The sequence below is a fragment of the Zootermopsis nevadensis genome, unplaced genomic scaffold, assembly GCF_977971745.1.
Source record: "Zootermopsis nevadensis isolate Lab colony 2312 unplaced genomic scaffold, Znev_1.0 Znev_ptg000019l, whole genome shotgun sequence".
Classification (NCBI taxonomy): domain Eukaryota; kingdom Metazoa; phylum Arthropoda; class Insecta; order Blattodea; family Termopsidae; genus Zootermopsis; species Zootermopsis nevadensis.
The window spans coordinates 6219194-6244297 of NW_028259151.1; the positions used below are offsets into that span (position 1 = coordinate 6219194).

Below are 25104 nucleotides of genomic sequence, written 5' to 3' on the forward strand. Positions count from 1 at the left end.
AAATAATATAACAAAAACTCTATCAATACTTCTTCAAGAGTAAATAGTTTCTGAGCTAATCAAGGAATTTCTCTTCATTTATGGAACACGTATGTGTTTACAGAAGCACTCTACTCGACCTTAACTTGAGTCAACACAGATCTCATTAACATTCAGAGCTTTTATTTAAAACGTTTTTGTTCTTGTAAATATTTGACGAAATATACGTTAGGTTTCTGGTTACGTGGATTTAGTTTTTTATGTTCAACAAATAAAAATAAGATAAGATAATTACTTTTTAATATGTACGGAATATTCCAGACTACACGCCCCATCTCTGAAAGCTTAATTTTAATTTATTGTACATTAAGATAATTACTTTAACACACGTCCGAAAATTCTGCTTTATTATATAAATTTTAGACATTATTTACAAATCGATAGTAGCGTGATGCAACGTGATGATGTTTAAAATCATGCACATTCGGTTAAAATACCGATTCAGCAAGTTATTACAAAAGTGATTAATTACTAAACTGATTTTACTTTCGCAAACTAGCCTGTGAAAACAATTACTCGTGACAATTGTGTCAATTGCATACATACATCGTACTTCATCATCCATGATACACAATCACATATCACAACACGGCACACGCTTACAACAAAGATTGGGCTATTAAAATAGCGAGAAATTTTTAAGTGTAAGCCGAATGAACACGGTTAACACGATGGTTGTAATTGATAAGAAAGCTGAACCCACAGCTGTGTCACGTGACTATACAACAACATGAAAAAGGCTTTTATAACGAGTGTATTAATTTAATGAGGCAGACTAGGATATCTACTCACAACTATTTAATTACAATTATTTAACAACGCTCTTTAAGTAGCTTAGATTATGCAGAATCGAGAGCTGATAGTAATACATGCATGTTGAAAGAAGAACATTCTCTTTAATAAAAGTGTCACTGTGTTTTTCGTCAGTCGACATATCATTTCCAAAATATGATATACGAGGTGCGATCGGAAAGTTTCAAGTCTGGGTCAATAGAGGGCGAACCGGATGTAGTACGAGCTTCTGCCGCTAGGGGGTGCGGCCTACATTCATAGTGAATCAGTGTGCCAGCCGGCATCATCGAATTAGCATTTGTTTCTTAGTTACGGGCGTTTTGGTAGTGCATTACACCGACCCTCCTGCGATTTCGGAATGGCGTGTGCATCAAATTTTGCCAAAGACTCGCCAAAACGGCTACGGAAACCTATGAAATGCTAAAGCAAGCATTTGGGGAGTCCGCAATGGGTCGTGCACAAACGTTTGTGTGGCATTCACGTTTTAAAAATGGCCGAACCTCTGTCGATGATGACGAGCGTTCTGGACGACCATCTTCGAGCACAACGCCCGAAAATGTTACGAAGATTCGGCAGGCCATTCACGAAGATCGACGTCGTACCATCAACGACTTGTGCTACATTGTTGGGATAGGCTATGGGACCTGTCAGCTGATTCTAAAGGAAGAACTCCACATGCGACGCATCCTGTCTGAGGACCAGAAGCAGAATCGACTTCTCGTTTGTCAGGAACTCAAAGATCTTGCAAGAACCGACCCCAACTTCCTTTCTAAGCTCCGTGTGACTTCTTCCTCTTCCCAAAGATGAAAATTCAGCTAAAGGGAAGGAGATTTGAGACGATAGAAGAGATTCAGGCAGAATCGCAGATGGTGCTTGACAGGTTGACAAAGAAAGATTTCCAGGGATGCTTCCAGGCTTGGCAGAGGCGCTGGGATCGTTGTGTTCACTCCCAGGGGAATTACTTCGAGGGTGATGGATGAATTTAATACCTGAGATAAGTGTACGAGTTTTTATACGCGCAGTCTGGAAACTTTCCGATCGCACCTCGTAGGTACCATTTTCAGTATGAAAAGAATGTGTGATACTATTTTTAAAACTAATCTTTATAATTCCTGAGACGTTTATGTTCAATTATATCTCGATTCAACCCCCATTTTAATGCGTTTTCTGAAGCCTGATAGCCAGCTCAGTGTGTGTGCGTTTTGTCAGTATTAGCAGCAAATCATCAACACGTACTTCACAATGGACATTTTCTATCCGTTCCCATTGCATGCTCCATTCGCACTCCACCCAAAGGCGTTATTCTCTGTAGTACGAACCTTCATCACGCAATACTGATTAATATTCTCTAAGGGTTAACTTAGTATAATGCTCTATAATTATTAGAGTCTGTTTGTTGTAAGTTTGGGTCTAACCTCAAACAAACGCATTGTCTCCTTCCCGCTCAGACGCCTTGAGGGAGGTGATCTATGCGTCGTTAATTGGACAGACAATTTATAGACCCAGTCCAATCGTCCGTCAGAATTTGTCCTCATCCAAGACATTTAAGCCTAGCACTGAAAATTTATATAATCTTTCTATAATACGACAGCGGGTTTGAATTTCAGATGGAGCTGCGGTTGGCTTACTAAAAGAAAAAAGAAATTAGAAACTGAGAAAAGCTTAATGTTTCTTGTAATTTTACACTCTGCAATTATGCCTACATCTGTTGTTATCCACTGCGATGTGTCTACCTGAAGTTACAAGATCACTCTGGTCAACCCTTTTGGTTCAGTTAACACAACAGGGAAACTCGTAAGTTAAAATACGAGTAGCGATTTGTATTTTACTGAAGGACATTTGTTGTTTTTGAAGATTTCCTGTTCAGTTCACAACACCGCACCAATGTGGTGGGAGTAGGGAAGAGCAGGGACTTCCGGTATGCTGAACTTAATGCATGAAAACGGAAATACAGTTCCTGGTTATTTTGGCAATGATAAAACAGAAAAATGTGGTTCCAGTGCCAAATTTTTTTTGGAAAATCGTATACGACCGTCTCATGAAACAGCATAGTGCTTCTGGGAATTAACATCCATCACACCGATTGGTATCTATAAATAAGTAGTATTATTACAGAAAATTTATTATTCTTTGTTTATTTGCTTTCCGTTATCCTCCTTAATCCCATAAAATGTTAACATCTTCAAAATTGATCCACCGAGGAAAGTATCTCCCCCTTGGGCGAGGGTTCGCTGAACGCACGTTTAACAACTACAAAGTGACATACTGACATCTCGAAGCTCCCCAATGACCTAATCAATTGTCGCCCATCATAATTTACGAACGAGTGTACGCAGTTAAATCACAATTCAAGAAACCTATAAACCAATTGTTAGCTTCGAACCAGCTCAGGTACATGTGAGTACACTGTGATTAGTCGCTACGGATATGTCGGTTGAGAATATGAGCACGTACTACAAATTGGTACCGACTCACCACCAGTAGAATTTAGCCCTGATAAAGGTCTATATTACGACACGATTCAAGCAGTCAGGTGACGGAAATGCAGGTTATTGAACGTAATAGTCTTTCGTTCCATTGCCATGTGTGTAATTTCCAATATACAAACAGAAAGAAATGTTAAATTGTGTTGATGTTGACTACACGAAACGATTTCGCATGACTGCCATGTTACTGTAACGTATTGCAAGGAATTAAACGCATTACTGAGGGAAGGCCCGCGGTAACGTAATGCTGGTATAAAACTTATCAGGGTAAACAAAAAACACTCACAAGTATTTTGTTTCCTATAAGAAAAGTGATGTATCTTTTCCTCATTCTTCTGTCGTTAACCTTATAAACACGCTTCATTCATCTTTTTTATTCTATCTCTTGTTTTGTAACAAGATTAGGCTTGTAATAGCATGGATGTATCTGTTTCAATAACACAGTGGACAGACGGATATCTTGAAGTCATTCCACATTTTGTGTGAATGCCATTTTTGTATTGCTTATATTATATTAATACCACAATTAATTCTACAAATTTGTATCTTATATGCGTCATGTTTGTGTTTGATTAAATATATTTATTTTGTACAGTCTATACACAAACGTTTGAAGTTTATTGGTGTTGTAAAAATTATATAATATTAAAACATTTTATTGTGTAAAATATTATATTAGCGCTCTTAATCGTAAATACAACTTACCATGAAAATGGAAAGCTACAAACAAAACTACGGATCATTATAATATATTGCATCAAATGTCTAATAGCTTTTAAAATATTTTAAATTGATAAAAACCTGAAGACGACGGTATTACCCGTCGAAACATGTCGTTTTAATAAAAGCGCTAAAAAATATAATGTAAAATCGTATTTACGATTAAGAGCGCTAATATAATATTTTACACAATAAAATGTTTTAATATTATATAATTTTTACAACACCAATAAACTTCAAACGTTTGTGTATAGACTGTACAAAATAAATATATTTAATTCTACAAAGTTAAAAACATGCAATTACTGCAGAGTTCATTACGGTGATGACAAACTTCTAAAATGAAACAGTTTCCAAAACGTTATAGTTACTATTTTATAATTTACGCGACGGGCGAAGACGAAAAGAACAATTTTACTTCTTACAATGCATCGTCGTCACAAATCTTCAGACTCCGACCATGATTACTGTTAACAGAACGAAGCAAACACCGAACGCAGTACAGCCAAGATTTGGTAGTTGGTACCACTTCTCGAGGGATGCGGAGAGCCACAACTTCCTGTCTTTGATTTTCAGGACGTGGCATTTGTCCAGTTCATTTCACACTGTCTCCAGACTCTTTATAATAAATACTCTGCTCTGAATTTTATCAGCTTTTTTTCAATCGAACAGAAAATAGATTAAAAAGTGAGTTCTGAAGCAATTATCTTGTGTGGTGAAGAACTAAGATGGCGGCACTGAAACATACAATTCTCATCTCTGTGACTTTGGCCGTATTATTATCCTCTACTCATCTTATCAGGCCTACTGTTGCAGCAAGAACAAACGAAAATGGTAAGAGATGAATTTACCTGTTCCTAAGACAGGCTTGCTTGTATTTACACTTTATGTCTAGTCTATTGCAGAACGGAAGTTTCGCATAATTTAAATTTTAATATTACGCTTACCCTTTAACGCCTAAAACTTTCGATCTCTAGGATTTCACTAGTTTCTCAATGTTGCAGATTGCAAGATTCTTACATCTGATTTGAAGGAGAATTCACCATTGATCCTTAAAACCGTGTCCAGAAGTGGAGAAAGTCCCTTCCATATGCCAAAAACCGTGGGTTCGGACCTGCTAACGTTCCGCAGAGGAACTACTGTCCGGGTTGCTTGTCCAGACGTAAAAAACAACAAACTGCTTTTACCTAAATCCGACTCCGTGGAATCTGAAGAAAATGTCATCTGCATCAAGGGTAAGGTTTGCCGTTCGAGGACGTCTGTCCTCTGGGTTGTAGCGTCGTGTAGTCAGGTAGAAGTTGACCTACTTTTCAGGGGTTTCAGACTACACGGCGCAACAACCCAGAAGACAGCCATCTTCGGACTCACCGCAGTAAAAACTTCAAATCCTACTCAGATACGAATTCCTCGCGGTGAAGATGTTCGTGGCCATTTGAGCACAGACGCCGTGCAGTCTTGAAGGTTCCTCATAGAAGTTTTTAAGCCACACAGTGTGACGACCCAGAACACTACAATAGACACGATATTCGTAATTCTGATTGGCGTTCCCACGATCTTAAAGATTCGCATTAAATTTTAATCTGAAACGGTCCCACTCGATTTATTAATACCCAACTATGAAAGTAGCATAAATGAAATTCGAAATCCCTAGAAATATGGCCCCAAAACTTAAATTTCAATCTAAATCTAATTCTTAATTCTTTATTTTTTTTTTGTGATTATAACATTTATGAGCAATTTACAATGGGCAGTGTTATTAACAACTTATGAAAATATCGCCGTGGACCGGATTGGGTTCTTCGCGGATCGGCATTTGGCCCCGTGGTCCGTAATTTCCCACCCCTGGTCTATCCGAGACTCTATCGATGTTTTAAACTATTAAATTCTATATCAGGTAGACTTATAATTCAGTACGACATATCATTTCACCAACTTGCATCTGCTGCCAGGAAGTGAATATTATAAAATCGTTTACTTTCTACTGCACTAACGATACGTCACAAAAAAAAACCATTCGGTAGTCGTTATTTGGTCCTTGAGTCTCTACTTCGAGTATTAAAATTAAAATATTTATGCATGTAGTACTTATATTTCTGTTATTAAGAAACGCGGTCAACACGTTATTATACTAACAAATAAGCCTACAGAATGACGCCAGTAACGTATGTCATGCTCTGTTCTAGATTCCACCTTCAATGTTAATGGCGAACTCCAGAACTTTAGTAGCATCAGATGTGATCATCCTCCACGGTCTGCTATTAAGGAGGATGGGTACTGTAACGCAACAAATATGATGAGACGAATCATTGGATTCAACCTGAAAGACGAGTTCATTGAAGTGATCGAAGTCTGCTATGACCTCACAAAGCAGGTCACAGTACATACAAGGCACAGTCTAAACAGAAATATCGTCTATAAGGAAAGCGAAAATATCAGAAGAAATGACACGTTACTTGAATTTTTTGAAACGCCAGACCAATTCTACATTTGCAAAAATCAAGTAGCGACGTTGAGAAACTTACTCCAATCAAAGAACCACGCTCAAAAATATATCGATTGTGATAAAGGGGGTAATAGGTATCTCACTAAAGCCCATCTTGTGCCAAAGGGCGACCTGTTATTTGAATTCCAGCAAAAGATAACTTCCTATGACATCAACACAGCCCCTCAGTGGCAGACGATTAACACAGGACACTGGAGGATTTTGGAGAACAGAATACGACGATATGCAAATAGGCACAACGCAGACATGACTATTATTTCAGGGACAATGGACGTAATGACACTTCCAGATCGGTTTGGTATAGATCAGAACGTATATTTGACCAAAGGCGAGGAGAGAAATATAACAATGCCAGTGCCAGCTATCTTCTGGAAACTTGTACACGACCGCGCTAGAAATGCCGGAATAGTATTTCTACTTGTCAACAATCCACACCATCAAGACTTTGAGACGACACGCGGTTATTTTATCTGCGAGTGTGTCTGCTCGGAGACATCGTCCTGGTTCGACGGTTGGAACAGATACGACATAAGAAAGGGATACGTGTATTGTTGCACCATAGATGATTTCAGCCAAAAAACCGGGATGAAATCATTTTCGTTCAGAGTTAGAAACTTGCTTCACTAGTGTAGTCTACAAAAAAAAGCTCATTTTAATCAAGAAACACAACTTCTCGGTGGTTTTGCGCAGACTTTCTTAAATTTCAACATAAAATTTAAATAAATTATCGCCGAAACTCATTTAATTTTACGTCGGAAGGGCCTGTTACAGACGGTTATGTCTTCGCAGGGCAAGTCTGCCATTCGATACTGAGTCACGTACGTGTAGTTCATTACTTTCCTCTTGTGTTGCCCGGCAGTAGACCACGTGACAAGAACAAGAACCATTTCACGAGTGACACTTCAATTTTCAACATTCTGCCTACTGTACTGAAAATGAAGTGCTGTACAGGCATATGATTTCACATTTCTGTATCTTTTATCAGACCAAGTTTAAGTCTGTGAACGGAATGAAAACAGACAACAGGTTAAAAGCGTAAGTACACAATTTCTGCGATGCATTGTTCAAGGTTTCAGATGCAACGGACGGAAATTAAGTGGATTATGTGCTGATCCCACATCCGAGTTTCATGTGACATGCACAGCACACGGTAACATTTAGGATGTGCCGACAGACAGTAGCTCAGTCTCTTTGCGTCTTCATTATCCTAATTAGATAAACTAATCAAATTATAGACATTATCTACTGATGTACATTAGTGTTAAAAACGCCAGTTAGCGAATATTCTGTTGTGAGAATTGTAAAGAATTAAGTATAGAATGCTTAATAAATATTCTTAAATGTAACTTTTATTGTAAGATTTGAGGTTTTCACAGCGGTGAATTCATCGCCCTGATGACGGAGGCAGTATGACCTCTGAAACGTTGGTAAACATCGACCAGACTACACAGCGCAACAACCCAGAAGACAGAAATCTTCATACTCATCGCCCTGATGATGGAGGCAGTATGACCTCTGAAACGTTGGTAAACATCGACCAGACTACACAGCGCAACAACCCAGAAGACAGAAATCTTCATACTCATCGCCCTGATGATGGAGGCAGTATGACCTCTGAAACGTTGGTTAACATCGACCAGACTACAAGCGCAACAACCCAGAAGACAGAAATCTTCATACTCATCGCCCTGATGACGGAGGCAGTATGACCTCTGAAACGTTGGTTAACATCGACCAGACTACATAGCGCAACAACCCAGAAGACAGAAATCTTCATAATAAGAATCGCCCTGATGACGGAGGCAGTATGACCTCTGAAACGTTGGTAAACATCGACCAGACTACACAGCGCAACAACCCAGAAGACAGAAATCTTCATACTAAGAATCGCCCTGATGACGGAGGCAGTATGACCTCTGAAACGTTGGTTAACATCGACCAGACTACACAGCGCAACAACCCAGAAGACAGAAATCTTCATACTCATCGCCCTGATGACGGAGGCAGTATGACCTCTGAAACGTTGGTTAACATCGACCAGACTACACAGCGCAACAACCCAGAAGACGGAAATCTTCGTAACTTTTATTCGTTAATGCCTTTCTTAAGTACTAGGACATGAAGACGTAGGGGAGAGTGAAGGCGTAGCTCCACCTATTCTAAACCTCATCGTCACGAGGAAAGAGCCAACGACTCCCATTGCATCGGAAGTTGGTTGGGCATCAATTTATGTTTGGAAATATTGGCGACGATAAGTCGCTGTTTTCCAGCAGAGTCAAGTCTAAGCGGACAAATAACTAGCTCCATGCATACCAGGATTTATTGATGAAAAATATTTCTCTAATCAGTCGTCTAGCGACAAACTTCCTCCTGTTATCACACTTCCAGCTGCATGTCAACATTTAGAATGGCAAAACTAGATAACAAAGTACGATGATCCGTCGGCAACCTCAGCGGTAAAAAAACTGATCATAGAAATATATTGGTCTTCTATCGTTTCATTCCACAGAGTTAACAGATTCGAACCGAAGCTTCAAAACTGTTTCCATTCAGAATTAAACCGTAAGTAAATAACAGCGGAAAAATACACTGGAAGGCACGAAGTTTATTACTGAACATTTTTGATTTTCGTATCGAATGGTGTATATTATGATTATATGCTGGTGTGCAATTAGTTATTAGTGTAATTTAATATTTTAATATTTTCCGTCAAATCACAATTTTAATAAGATAATAAAATATAAAATATTTAAAATATAATTTCACGTTCCGCATCGAATGATCGATTTACAATTTGGAACGTCTGTAAGAGACGTTCCAATTTGTAAATCGATCTTATTAAAATTGTGATTTGACGGAAAATATTAAAATATTTACCTAATTCACAATATGACGCAAATATACTACCTTAGTGTAATTTAATTATAAAAATCACGATCTTAAACTTTCCACCATAATTTCGGATTACGAAACGTCATGAGACACCAACGGCAAGTTTAATTCACTTCGGAAAGAATCTCGTTCTGCTCGTCCGTCACTTTCGAACTCCAATCATCCACACACGAGGGTGGTCACGTGCGAAAATACTTTCGTCGTAAGTCATGAATATTCTTCGGATGATCTAGATCTGCACACCACAAAGCCGATTGTGGGGAAACCCAGAGCACAAACTTTGTTACGGTAAAACAAACGAGGGACAGAACGGCTACATAAATATGGGTTTAGGGACAAGTACTTACCATCAACAGGAAGCAGCATTTGCATGCCTGGAATACCACATTCCAGAGCACACATTACTTCCAAACGTCATTTTGTTTTCATGTTAATTTACTGCAAGACAAAAATCTGTTTTGTTTTGTTCAAAGTTAATGAACACTTCCTTTAACAGGTGCTCATAATGGTAGAAATGTGAATTGTGGTCTTGTGGGTTGTAACGCCGTGTGGTCCTGGGGTTGGTTGGTTACATTTCGGAGGAATTTATCTGTAATGGAAGCGATATATTCCTCCGAAAAGTTGGCAGCCAACTAAAAGACCACACGGCGTCATGACCCAGAAGACCATAATTTCACTTGTTCCTTTACCTGATACTTTCTGATGTACGGATTTACGTTCAACTAAATTCTACTTCTTGGCCCTTTAAGCACCACTGGACTTTCTACACGTGTAGAATACTTCGATTCAGCTATTTCTAAAAACTCTTAAAATAAGTCGCCTGTTTTCTTACATGAGATACTACGACTTTCATAAAACGTAGTTTAAGCAACAGACGATGGCGTTAAAGTCCCCCGAACTCTTTTCCTTTTCGAAAACGGGTTTTGTAGGGCTCGAGAATTTTAGGATTAAAATACCACTGCAGATGTTTAAGCCTTTCAGTATTTAACACTTCACACAATAATAACCAAGAGGTCTTTTTTTTTAAAGTCAGTGGCCTATATTAAGGAAATTCCTTGACTCTCGATTGGAGGACTAACATATCCCACATTTTATAAACAGAAATTAGATAAATAATTCAAAATAATACACTCGTGGGCCAGTCCCGTTATTTATAGGCTGAACGAACCGACTGATTGCATTCTCGTGAGCTCGAATAATCTCTGTCTATTCTCTGCTCTCTTTAACAATCTCAAGATAACTGAGAGACGGAAGACCGAGAGGTCACATCCTTGAACATTCAAGTGCGTCTAATAACCGTCATTAAAATCAGCAAGACAGTGTTTACTTGCTTTTAACAGAACTACTGCTCTTAGCCTCGAAGAAATGTTGACAGTGTGTTGCAGAAATTAACTTCTTCGCTTTGTGCCTGTAAAATCAATATGGCGTCGTTTCGTGCAAGAGATGGATTGGTGATCATTCTCATCATCCTTGGAACTTGCATAGCCCAAGGAAACGCAGGTAACAAACAATATATTATATTATTAATTTAAAAATATAAACATGATTTTATTAACCGAACAGAGTATAAGGTTTGATTTCTCCATTAATATTATTCTTCCTATTAGTAAAATTTTATTTTTACAATAAGCCTGTATTAATTTTACTTCGCCGTTTTATCGTGTGCTTTCATCGTTGCATGGCAAATTACTTTTACCTTTCATTAACCCTTATCAATTTTTGTAGGAGTTTAAGAACGTAATATCTTGCCCTTTCAATGGGAACGGATTAACAGAAAGTTTAGTTCAATACTGGAAATTTTATATGTGTTTGTAAAACACTATAAGCCTTACTATTTTATTCTTGTTCTTACATCAAATTAATCTGACGCCTTTTTAATAATTTCAATCGAATTTATAAAACTAAGTACACTCAAAAATAGACGAACCTTTGCGGCTTCAAGATCAAAACAAGAGCCATTTTGACAGGAGGAGAATCATATCTTAATTCCTCAACACACATTTCGTGCAACGCAGCAAAAATGTCTTTTTTAAGTGTTAAAGTTCAAGAATGGTTACCCGAAACAGCGTAATTTTGCATTTCCAATACCTTGCTAAATTAAGTGCATGGAATACGTAATTTTGCTAAAACTCGACGTGTTCTGCAGAATGCATCATGAACTTCACATCTGAACTGGACGCCATGTCTCCACTGATTATATTAAAAGACGCAGCAGTGTCGGACGGAACAAGCTTCCTGTTGCCAACTGCGTCGTCACCGGTAGCCACTTTGAGTAACGGAGAAGAGCTGACACTTCTCTGCCCTGGAAACAGTAATCGATTGTCGGTCTCGGGGACGACACGACAGACGAATGAAGCTACCCTTGCATGTGACTCAGGTACAGAGGTACTATGACGAAACAACATTCGTATAAGAATGTTCCGGTAAACTAATTAAATATTGTCAGATTCCATGACGCTTTGAGTCAATGCAATTGCTTCCTGTCATGTAATTAACCGCATGTTGAGCTAATAAGCTCAATTCGCTTTATCATTACGTCAGAGTCAACAGAGACAGGGAAGTTTTCAGAGTCACGTAAGCCATTCCCATGTAGAAATATGCATCTCTTTGAAATCTTTCATTTTTGCCCCTAAACCCTTATAAATGCGGGGATATCCACTTTAAAGACGAAGAAAGAGATGAACATACAACTGCTTATTTTCTGGACATTGACTATAAAATTAGAACCTTTCGGAAGCTACGTTCTGTTTTTGTCTTCAGATGAAATTGTGCACATATTTCGCATCATTCACATAAGTGTTGAAATTTCCCGTCCACTCCTTCCTCCTTGATTTGATCACCGTGAGGGGCCTGATATTTGATAAAGAATAAAAATTTCATCACCAGGCACCCTCTTCCCTAATAGCAAAGACCAAGTTTCACACCCGTAACAAAACACAGCAAAATAGTATTTATATTTTAATACGCACTTTAACAACTGAGAGACGGGAGAATTGATTATGAACTAAATGATAGCAAGCACTTTTTTGAATTTAATCTCTTCTTAATTTGTTCTTGAATGTAATTTTCTTAAGTTACTCTCATTTCCAAATATTTCACCGAATGTAATTTTTTTTTGCAGGTTTTAATTTCCAGTTGAATGGACAGTCTGTCCTCATATCAGACTTGCGGTGTACAGAAACTCCCCAGTCAGCCATAAGAAACGTTGGGACCTGCAGCAGTCGTCATAATAGATTACAGATCGGTTACGAAACGTCTGATAAGTTCATCAGACTTATCGACATATGCTTCGACGACACAAACTACAACACATCCTACGTTAATTACACTTTAGTTGCGGGTATCGAAAAACGACAAAGGAATCAACAAACTAGAAATTTCGATGAAACTGATTACTATAACAACCTTCCTAATTCTCCAGAAACATATTACACGTGTTCAAATCAACAGAGAGTAATTGGGGCTTCCATTGGAACGTCGCGTGTTGATAGATACATTAAATGTTCAAACGACATTAATTATCTAACTAAAAGTCACTTAGCTGATACATTAGATTTTTTTTATGGAGCCCAACAAAGATCTTCTATGTATCTCGTAAATGTAGTTCCAATGTGGCTTAGCATCAGGAATGGGAACTGGATGAAGTTAGCCGAAGAAATAAGGCAATATGCCAGCAACACAAGTAGGAGAGCTTCTGATCTAATTGTCTATTCTGGTACGCTTGGCGTTGTTAATTTGGAGAATCGTGGCATTTACCTCGGCACAGACAATAATGGCAGCCCTGTAATTCCTGTTCCAAAATTGGTTTGGAAACTGGTTTACGAGCCCGATACAAAGGAAGGTATCGTATTCTTAGTCGTAAACAACCCTTACATGCGATATGTCGTTTGCAAATGCGTGTGCGCTCAGACAAAGTGGACTTTGGCTTGGAATAGGCGAGACCAGAACAAAGGTTACGTGTATTGTTGCAAGATATCCAATTTCAGAATGGCGTTTAGCGGATTGCCTAATTTTGAAGACCGGGGCATATTAACAAAGAACAGGACCTACAAGCCTGATTTAGATGTGCCAGCTCAGTGAGACGCCGGGAACACATCTAGCCACTTAGCTTCAGCTCGTAGTATACTTCACACAAACACTTATGCAATCAAGATCATCTGGGTTGTTGTGCCGTGTAGCCTGGTGGCCCTGATGACGGAGGTAGCAGGAACCTCTGAAACGTCGGTAAACTTCTACACAGACTACGCAACCCAGAAGACAGCCATCTTCGAAAACCTCAAACCCTGCTTTCAACCTTCGTTCACTGGTTCGTAGCGAGTGAGCGAGCTTATTCTGGAATTCGAATCACAAGACAGCATTCTCCGTGATTTTATGTCAGAATTGGCATATTTTATTAAAACGTTTAGCTCCTATGATAAAATAATTCTTTATATCAATATGATAGAAAATAATTTGTTATAAATTAAGAGTTGTCAATGTAAAATGTCCCACAATTTCTATGCAAAATAAAACAGCACACATCTTTACATTTCGCATACCTCTAACTTGGATCCAGAACTTGTGCCTTGTTGTACACAGTACACAGTTCGTAAGAAAGTGTATCATGAGACTACACGTAAGTAGGCTGGACATTGTCAAGCACATCGTGTTTTGAGACCTAGTTTTCGCATCGTCTTCGGAAGAACGATTGCCGATTTTAAGTTTCTAACAAATTATTTCTTCCCTCCTGTCACTTATTACAGACAAACATCACAATCGAATGAATCCGCGTAGGATTCCTTTTCTGTGAGTTGACGTTGGTCCTATGAATAGTGGTACGGATTTAATTCATCGCCACGAAGTACAATGAGATGTAAGACTGAGGTTCTCACAGCGGTGAGTATGAAGATTTCTGTCTTCTGGGTTGTTGCGCTGTGTAGTCTGGTCGATGTTTACCAACGTTTCAGAGGTCATACTGCCTCCGTCATCAGGGCGATGACGGAGGCAGTATGACCTCTGAAACGTTGGTAAACATCGACCAGACTACACAGCGCAACAACCCAGAAGACGGAAATCTTCATACAATGAGATGCAGTGCTTCGGGGCAGTTCCAATCCCCTTGCAGTAGCGCGTGAATCTCTCGAAGTCTGTTGGACGTCGCGTCTTCCGAAGACGCTGCTATGGTCGCCTAAACACATTGGCGTCTGTATGGCGTCGCCGAGGGAAAGTTTCGGTTGTTGTAATCCCATGACAAAGTCTTCAGCTTGGCTGCCTTAGATACCTCTGAAGTAGCAAAACTATTCTTCTGCTTACTGACTTTAGGCCCGTGCTATATGACGATTAAAGCTCGTCTTTATGTATTCATGATTGTTTGTGAACGTACATAATTCATTTGTGTGGTCAGAATTGTGCGATGTAAGACCTATATTAGAGAGTGAGAACAATGTGGCATCTGAATAAGAAACCTTTGTTCTCAACTCCGCCTACCACAACAGATGTACAATATTCACATAGGAATATTGTGATTTGTGGTTTTCAAATACTGACATCTCTGTTGTAGGAGTTTCTCTTTATCATACAATTAACTCGTTTTTATTCAAAATATTGTTTACTGTCAAGATGAAACATCATATGAACCAAAAACAAACAAACATACTTTTTACATTTCCCCCATTTCCATTCCAGTTCATTTCTGAAAACATTCTTTTGTCATGTGCCCATGCATCTCGCTCATTCTCGTGTATCCAAAGCACAGTATTTCGTTACGCCTGAGTCCCCCCCCCAAAAAAAACCACCTATCCCCCACCAACGTTAACAACCGCCTTTCCATTCGACTCCGGCCGACAGACAAATGGCGATGCTGTGGTCCTGGTATATTAATTTAAAGTAATGACAGCTTTGGCCACTCCTACCCTACAGCCTTGAACATAAATAATGCAACCTCTCTATACTATGATCACATCTTGTCTATAATGGAGTCATAACTGCGGAGGTAATGGCTTGTGTTCGTGTGTAAGCAATGGTAATTATCCCATGTGTATATTGTAATATCAGGGACTAGGGCGCGAGGCAGAACTAGTCCCACGTACGCCACTCCTGCGTTGATTGACGCGAAAGTTCATGTGCCCTCAACGGTGTGTTGGCAGACTTCAGGCGTCACCTCACACTAAGGCAGTTTCTTATACAATAGCCAAATTTCGATAAGCATTCGTTAACGAAACTCAAGTCTCAGTTCCCACAGTACCATTCAATGCTTTTCTAGACAAATCACGCATCATAAGTAAAGAAACCGTAGGTGTTGGTACGCAACTGACGCACTATTTGTGGTGGGCGTCCGTAGGGGAACGATAGAATCAGATTGCTAAGGCTGTCATTGAAATCGCTTTTAAGGAACGCAACCATTGCAATACAAGATGGTAAAAGTATTATAAATGACATGCTCTTCAGTTACAACTAAATTAAAGCCAGAAGTCAGATCTACATAACAACCAGTACCAAAACCTCGCTGCTCGCTGTTATTAAAACAAACACTAAAATATCATTTATGTATCTTGTATCTGGGTGTATGTACGTTTATATTTTATTTATTTTATTTAGTGTTCTGTCTGACGACAGGTCCATATGAACAGGATCCTTCCATCCTTTTCTCGGACTGGGACCTGTTCATATACGTTCTTGGCAGATGATCCAGAAGTGGTTTGCCATTGCCTTCTTCTGTGTGTGAATGGGAATCGAACCCGAGGCCCCAGGATTACAAGGCCAGCTTTCTAACCGCTAGACCACTGTGGCTATCTACGTGTATGTATGTGTATATATATATATATATATATATATATATATATATATATATATGCTGCAAAGTCGTATTGTATAGGGAAATAAATAAATTAACAGAATAAAACAAATGTTATTTAAACGCAGTCTAAACAGTCGTGATTTCTTATTACTTATGTTAGTTTCACACGAACTTTTGCTGAAACAATTAAAGCCCTTGTTTAGACAATTACAGTTAAATTACAAATTAACTTACAATTTAAAATACTGATAAAAATAGGCGATAGACTCGCACAAACATAATTTCAGCATTTACAATTAGTCTCTTAGAGCTCCTAAGCAGCGATTAATAGACAACCAACTAACAGTCGCTTGGCTAGTCAAGAAACTTGAAGGTTCATTAGTGTTCACAACAGCCCACCACTGAATTCCGCCTTGAAACAATTCAATCCAGCCCATACCGACGCAACGTATTACTTTAGATCAATTTTAATATTATCCCCCCGTCTTCTCCTAGGTCTTCGAAGTGATCTGTTCTCTCCAGGCTTTCCGATCATGCGCGCTACACGTGCAATCTATCGTATCCTCCTTGTTTAATCTCCGTAATAATAACTAGTGAAGATTTTCGAGACGCGAAATTTTGTCGTGAGAATTTTCATTCATCTCAACATTAAGGAATAGCTTGAAAAGATGAAATCTTGATTTTCTGTTACATTTTTGCTAAGGTTAGTCAACACACCGCCTCAGATAATCGAAGGCTTTTGACCAGGTCAAAATAACAATTGATAGTGAAGATTTAGGTGGTGTCAAAAAGGAAGAAAGATATCCGAAGAGATAAAGTTGACCTTTCGAAATTAAATTTGTGTATTGCGAAAGCGTGAGTTGTTACTGTCGAAAACAATAGCTCATTTAAGAGCCTGAGAGAGTCATTACTCAGTCCTGCAGTATCAGACATCTGGAACAGAGACGCGAGCCGGAGATCAATCAGTCAGAGCTTCAACAGCTTTTGTTCAGCGGGACACGAATATTTCTCTAAATTGTATTAAACAGATACGCAGTAGGAAAGGTTAAATGATTAGTTAGTTAGTTCGTTCGTTCGTTAGTTAGTTTTTATTAGGAAAATTTGTTGTTCCCTAGTTTTTATGTGAACAGATATCCTACCGAGAAATTTATTTTCAGTTCCGTCAAAAAATAATATAATTACCCTACTTATTCTATCGTCGAATTTTGAAATATCTGATAAGATTCCAGACTCTCATGGCGAGAAGCATGAAAATGTCTTTTGATGTGTTGCTCCTTATAGACTGGTAGATATTAATAGATGCATCAGAGGAACTTACTGTTTCAATCATCAGGGCGATCAGACCACGTGAAGCAATATCCCATACGGCAACCACATTCGTTAAGAGAGTTCCTCACAATTTTCCCCTCAGAGTGTAACTATGGGTTTCGTATGATGCTTAAGTTACACTGATTATTCTTTTAAACAACAACTCACTAAACTTCTTTGTAACGAATAAGTCCTTGAGGTCGGACAAAATTCTTAAACAGTACTGAGACGAACTTCTGTTTCAAAGGACTGAACTGGAATATAATATTGTCAAAATAAGGCTACGTATTGCCATTCAAAGCGGAAAGATTTGTCGTAAACTCAGAATTAATTTATCTGTCTTGATCTCGATGCAGTGGTCCAATAGGATTTACTTCTTAAAATATCGTATTAAAAAATCCATACACTGTGAATATTTTTAACTCGAATCCTAAATAAAACTTTAAAAGTTGAACTTGGCCACTTTGTATTACAGAAAAATTAAATAAAACAACAGTGCAATGTCTGCTTGATGACGTCTGTCATTGCCAACGACGTCAGAGGAAAATATCAAACAGCATGAGCGCAGCCCAGTCAGGTTTGCTTTTGCTAAAAATATTCCGAAGAGCTCAGCGGGATGCGAGAGGAATGGAGAATTGAGAACTTTCTTGGGGATTGTTGTTGCATGAAGGTGTCGTATCTCAGCGTTGGACTGGCTCAATATTCGATACCAACTGAGGATTACGTTTCAGCTTGGCTGGGATATGGAAGCCCAGTGAAAGTTCATTGCTGCTACAAACACGTTTAATCAGTGAGCCCTTCCATGACCCATGTTAACATGAAATCAACAGGCCGACGTCTTAATACGGACCCCAAATTTATTATTGTTTATATTGACAAATTGGTCTCAAAGTTTCCTGCATCCAATTGTGTTCCCCTGTCAAAATTGTAGATTTATTTTTGTTAAAATGTTTAATTGTCGTATTGCATCAGCTTGGGCGATGTGTTGTTTAATGAAATTATAATACTTTAATGACAAATTAAAAATGATGCGGAAGGAAGAGGTCTTGGCCTATTTTAAAGTGTCATTTCATCATTTTTGTATAATAAATAAGAAAAACCATAAGCGAAACCTCTGGCCAGATACCTGGCCTTCAGTTTAAATATTTAATCATTCTTCTAACACTAGTGTATATTCTGCATAATAATATTAAAATGGATTTTAAAGACAATTTAAGATATTAGGTTATATTAACTATATTTATATAGCTCAAGATGGGGTCCAACGGTGGATTTTCATTAACACTTTAATGATTCATGATGCCCTGAATTAAGAGAGATTTGTTGACCAGCTGAGCGATCATGAGATTTATAAATAGAGCTCTACTATATTAATTTTGTTATTTAGAAAAATCTGACGTGACTAAGTACTTTGTGCAGTGTTCACGTTTACTGTGTTCGAAACGTCATACAAAAGACAGATAGGGTCATTGTCAGTCGATCGAAAGATGGCGGTCTTTCGTTACATTCCGGAGTTATGCATCCAAATTGTTGTCGAATTTCATCACAAATAGTCGATCTATTCATAAGATAACTTCCCAGTTTAGGTGTTTTGCCATGCACTGAACACCTGCTCACAAAACGTTTTTAACTCACGAATACTACGAACCAAATCTCAGGATTTCTTTAACTCCAGAACTCAGATAAAAGCATCTTAATTTGTTCTTCAACATTTATTCGCGAATTCCTTTTTTAATTTTATTTACTAGAGACAGCAGTAATTTTGGATAATCAGATACCTAAATGATAAGGCTTGCTTGATAAGGCTGAGTACGAAATAACCAAAGATTATTCAAGTTCGCTATTTTAACATAAAACTTGTAACAATTCAGTAAAATAACTAAAAGGTTATCCGGATATCCGCCTTGACATTCAGTGATGATTATGAGTAACCACTTCCTACGTGCCATTCTTTGTTCACCACATTGGGGTGAATAGAAACTTGTTCCTTACAGCTATCACTTCATCCAGCCATCCATATCACGAATATTACAGACAAATGAAATTCACTCAACACTTGTTTCGCGGGAAACTCATTAATGTGAACATTTCTGAAGCTCTCTTTCAATAGCGAATTTTTATTTAGAAGTCAGGTCATGCTGAAATTCATTATTACTAAATCCCTCTATAACAATCGCATCACAATGCTCAAGAAATTTAATAATTCAATTCAGATCAATTATGCACGTGATTGACAACAAACAAAGCCGGTTACAGCCAATCACTAAAAACCACAGAACAGAATAATAAATCTACAAAAAGGTCGTAAGAGATCAAGCTATAACATTCGAAACAAAACAAAAATACAGTCCAGGGCAATGAAGAGTTAAAAGGAATTCCTAAGTACAGTAAATCATAAGACAGTTCGACCAATAGGTGTTCTGTAAACTGAAGATTTTTAATATCTGAGCTAAATACATTAGCTCGAACATTAAAGCATGCGCCTTCAATTCTCTGGATGATTTATTATAAATTGTCTCACTCTAGGAGTGTGTGATCATACCTTTAAATTACCGTACACACTCCAGGAGTGAGACAATTTATTATAATGGCTGAGCCCTAATTTTTATAGCTACGGTGGTCTAGCGGTTAGAATGCTGGCCTTGTAATTCTGGGGTCTCGGGTCCGATTCCCGGCGGTGCCCGAATTTATAACTTGTGTTGGGCAAGGCCGTGGTCTAGGCAACACGGAGTTTTCCTCCGGGGGCTTCCCCGGTTTCTCCGTGGCATCCCAACAATTACTCCATTCACACACAGAAGAAGGCAATGGCAAACCACTTCTGGATCATCTGCCAAGAACGTATATGAACAGGTCCCAGTCCGAGAAAAGGATGGAAGGATCCTGTTCATATGGACCTGTCGTCAGACAGAACACTAAATAAATATATATACATCAATGCATGATGCTTTGAAAAGTGTAGAGCATTAATAGTGTCGAGGGTGAAAATATGGGGGCACTTTGAATGATACATTATGCCATGTTTTAGATGAACGTGGAGAAGACGATCATGATTCACTTTAAGGCATTAACTTGAAATGAATATATGTGATTGCTTCATTCTTTGCTGTTTTGTATTTATTGTCTCCAACACTTACAACAACTAAAATAATACTCCTGATATTTTTAATATTATTATTGATAATCTTTGTTGAATTATAGTACTGACGTTCCGAATTTAATGTTAATTTATAAATAAAGAACATGCTATAGTTTTATTAGGTTTTCTGAATTGTAAATGTTAAAATTCAAACATTAGTGTAAATTTAGTGCATGCAGTCGTAATTTTTCTGTTAAAACACTTTGTAAATATTATTTATATTACGTGTCTTGGGGGAACAAAGTCAGAGTTCTCACGCCAGCGATAAATTTTTGCCGTGAAAGCGTAACCAGTTCGACACTGAGGGAGATTTAACTTTGTATAGGAACCAAGAAGGAGCCCTTGTCGCATGCCGGAAACTTGTACAAAATGTTAGGAAAGTTTTATCTGGCTGTAAATAAATCAGTTTACCTTTCGTTGGCGTTTCGACATCAAAGGAGCGGGGAAAAGGAAACGTTTTACGTTTGTGGCGAAGGTAACCAAAATGCCTATTGTTTTCAGTCCTATACTCCACATTTTTCTCTCGCCGAAAAAAAAAGAGAATTGTTTACAGAAAGTCATATTACAACAGCGCGCTATTTCGTTGCTTTCTTTACACAGATAAAACTGTTTCTCTGAAGGACTTCGTTCAGTGGGTGGTCCCACTAACCCTGTAAGTAGATTAGAATAACACTGGACGCTGATAGACTTAATGTATTCCGAATACGAATTACACAAGGACACGTTGGTCCTCAATTTAAAACACGAATAGTAACCGTAATGAAATTGCTGTCGTCATCATCATCATTATCATCATCATCATCATTATGCCTAAACCAAAGCTATTTTCCTCGCAACAGATTTCAAAGATTTAATATAAAATTATTCTTGCAGTTATTTTATTGTTATGTTTATAAGCCTGTTTAAATAATTTTTTCTTCAAACGCAATTTCTGCAATTTCACATGCCTTTCTGATCGTGTCGTTTATTTGTTGCTGGTGAAAATCTTCTACCGAGGTTATGACAGCTCCTTTATTCTCAATATCACTAATGTGAAATGTCATTTATCTGAGTAAAGTACAGAAATACTTATTCTTATTAAACTGACTTCCCTCATTTCGATACAGCACTCCTGTGAGCACAGAAATTAACTTTCAGTTTCCCCCCCCCCGCCCCGCCCCCCCAAAAAATGAATTGTAATTTCTTGATCAGCTGAGCGACTATTACCTTCTGAAAAAGGATTTTGCTTTATAAGCTACTTTGATGACGGCTGTCTTATGGACCGTAGCGATGCGTAGTCTGGTATAAGACTATCAACGTTTCAGAGGTTCTTTTTGCTTTCATCATCAGGGCGATCACAACCCGTAAGACAGCATCTTCGTACTCACCGCCCTGAGAACCTCGAATCCTTCTTATTACTTCATTCTCAGACATTTAAGTGGCTCGTTAATAGACATGCAGGTTATAAGGACCTGTTTCTGCCAGTCTTGTCGGTTAACGTCAGGCGACAATGACAGGGGTCAGAGAGTTCATTTTGGAGCAGGTGTGAACAACAGCAGTTTTCTGAATCATTACCAGGGCATACCATTAATTCGAAAAGACTTCATTCCTAAATTCTCAGTTTTCCTTTAAGTAACGTTTAGAGATTTACTCCTTCAGCTAGTTCCAAATGAAAAACTGTTTTCAATTGTAATAGTTTCTTTCGTTAAGGGGGCCGTTCCTTTGCATAGGTCTATTTAGTTTACTGTTATTACTTAACAAAACCTATTATTTTAATCGTTTTAATTTTTGTTATTTTATTACTAATATTAGTATCACTACCTTCCAAACACGCGGCTACGGTCAGACGTAAGCACGTGGTTCACCCTGATACTCGCTCTACTCTGGCCGATGTATGAAGCCTACTCTTAACAAGGTTAAGTGCGACTCTTAAACCGCGCTTTCTATAACAATGTCGAGAGACGTTTAAAATACGAATAAATACAATGCTTCTTTCTTCAGAGTGATCACTGTCAGACAATACACTTCTAGTCGGGGACTGCAACCCTTAACCCCCGCTGAGATGTGACACTTGGGGAACCCCCGCTGTTCCTCAGTAAACCCCGAGCCGACATCTTGTGTGTCCCGCTCGCAACGCCACTCGGTGTATGACGAGGGCAACACGGGGCCAGAAACGAGGGTCAGGATGCTAAATGCTCTGTGCACTGATTACTAATCACCTACAAGGGGCAAAGTTCATCTCGAGAAGATAATTGTCAGTCTCCTCGTTTTGCGCGATTCAGAGTGTCCCCTTGATTTTAGAATTACTAAAACACACATTTCATCTTTACATATAAGATTATATAGACCACAGAGGATCCCAGAAATTCTCAGAAGTGGTCCACGATCACGTGTCAGTCAATTACACTGTTTAGGAGTTTCAAAAAACAGTTGCTATTGAAGTTTCTTTCTAAAGCAATACACTGGCTTCTGCTATTAACTAAAATACTGGAGACTTTATTTAAGACATGACACGGAATATCGCGTTTAAGAACAGGAGCCAAGTAGAAATTGAACCAAATGGAGAAGAAAGAGTTAGAAAGACAAAGGCAGAGAAAAGTATGAATTCAGATTGTGCTCTCCTACCTTGAAGATGGAGTTAGAACGTTTCTCCTAAACAAATGCCTTCACCTGCAAGACTAATAAGTGGTGTTACAATAAGCAGACCGCCACATCTTCATAACCTGTGTTCTTCGCCAGATGGGGCCTAACAGCATCATTGCCAATAATCGAATCGACGATGATGAGGTAGCGTGGCATTTAGTATTCGTGTGGATATAAGATTAGTCGTAAAACCTGGATGAAGGAGGTCCGTTGGCTTAACCTACACTTGTTGGAGGCTAAGAAATTGCTTGTTACGCAACAAAACTACAAAAATGCATGAAATGTTAATTATAATGACCGCCACGGTTCGAGATTCGATCTCAAGAGCTTCGGATTACAGAGCTTTAACGGAAGTAACTTGCCCTGATATGGCAGTTCTGATAAAAATGTCATCTCACACGTCAGTAGAAGATTCAACTCGTCAGATATGAAGTGGCGACAGGTTTATGGGATGAGGATAATATGTAAGAAGGGACTTGAAGTTGCTTTGTGTTCATGCATAAGCTCTGAAGCACAGACAAACCACTCGTAACTCAAGTTAAGATAAATCCAAGAGTAAGGGTAAACCCGAGAACTTGTCCAATAAAAGTAGAGTGCTCTGCCATTGAGCTAACCTACTCGTCAATGTTACTCATGCAACGTAACTTTCTTGTTTATTTTTACTTCCAAATCCTTTCACGCGCTATTGTAACCTCGTTATTGCACGGAGTTCACGTAACAACAACAGCATTGCCTTCCCAGTGTTCCCAGAAGAAGTTTCTACACTGCAACAAAACACCGCAGTTACTTTTGTTAGTAATCTTCAAACAGCAACAAGCCTATAGTTCATATAACAAGTGGAACATTACGACATAACAGTCGGCGAAAGTATTTGCTAACATGATTGAAATGATGTTAATTAAAAACCAATTAAAGTTTAGAAGAGTCATTATGGAAAAAATTCATCCCGGCATATTGTCAAAGATTAACAACGCACAGAGTGCAATTTGCTGATTCCGTGGCCTGGCTAAGTGTTTGCACTCAGCTCTGATTCATGTCGCGGAGGCTCCAAATATCGGGGCGTTAAGACTGATCAGTATCAGTCTGAAGACCAGTTGGTGTAACTCATATTTTTTGTGGTTATTCTCAGTTTCTCCACCTAAATATCAGTACAACACAGGTCACGACATCTTACTCTCGTAACCCTTTCTTGTCATTGCGAGCTACAGCCTACACCATGCGTCGTTAAACAAACCAGTCAAGACACTCTCGTATTTGATTCTCACCCGACAGAGCGTCCTTTCAAGAAAATATCTGGATGGAATAATAAGCCTACTTCGCATCAGGAAGATAACATCCCACACCTCCTCAGTTCATCATTCATAACTACGTTTCTATCCCTCATTCGATGTAACAGAATCTCGGAAAGTTACACAGAGATATTAAATAAAGCTATGACTAATGAAACAAAAAGATCTGAATTGATATTTAAATTTCTAAAAGCCACTTTCTATAAACAACGCAATTATTTGAACAAAAAATATGTGATGTGAAGATTTCATATCAATAATTTTACAAATTTTAATTTAAAAAAATTATAAATGTATTCTCTAAAGTGCTAAAATAAAGCAATAATAATTAATACAGCTGTTAGATCTTAAATCGTGACCAGATTTTCTTTACTTTTAGTAAAACATATAAAGTTCCCCAGGGTGGGAACTCAGCCATTCTCTCTGCTCGATTTAAAGAACAAACATTATGAAAGCGTTACGTCTAATCTGCTTAGCTGATATACCACAGTCTGCTCCTTAAAGGGAGTATGGAAAGTTTCCCCAAAAATACACAGAGCCAA

At 38.4% G+C, this 25104-nt stretch overlaps 1 protein-coding gene across 1 annotated transcript; it reads left to right on the forward strand.

Moving 5' to 3' along the window:
* The first annotated feature begins 4614 nt into the window (after window positions 1-4614).
* LOC110834153 (uncharacterized) lies at window positions 4615-13958 on the forward strand. The gene is made up of 7 exons (XM_087351587.1): window positions 4615-4871; window positions 5042-5272; window positions 6221-7166; window positions 7400-7466; window positions 10788-10932; window positions 11579-11809; window positions 12554-13958. Exons 1-7 carry the CDS (start codon window positions 4766-4768, stop codon window positions 13510-13512), a joined length of 2685 nt encoding a protein of 894 aa, XP_087207713.1. The 5' UTR covers window positions 4615-4765; the 3' UTR covers window positions 13513-13958.
* The last annotated feature ends 11146 nt before the right edge of the window (window positions 13959-25104 follow it).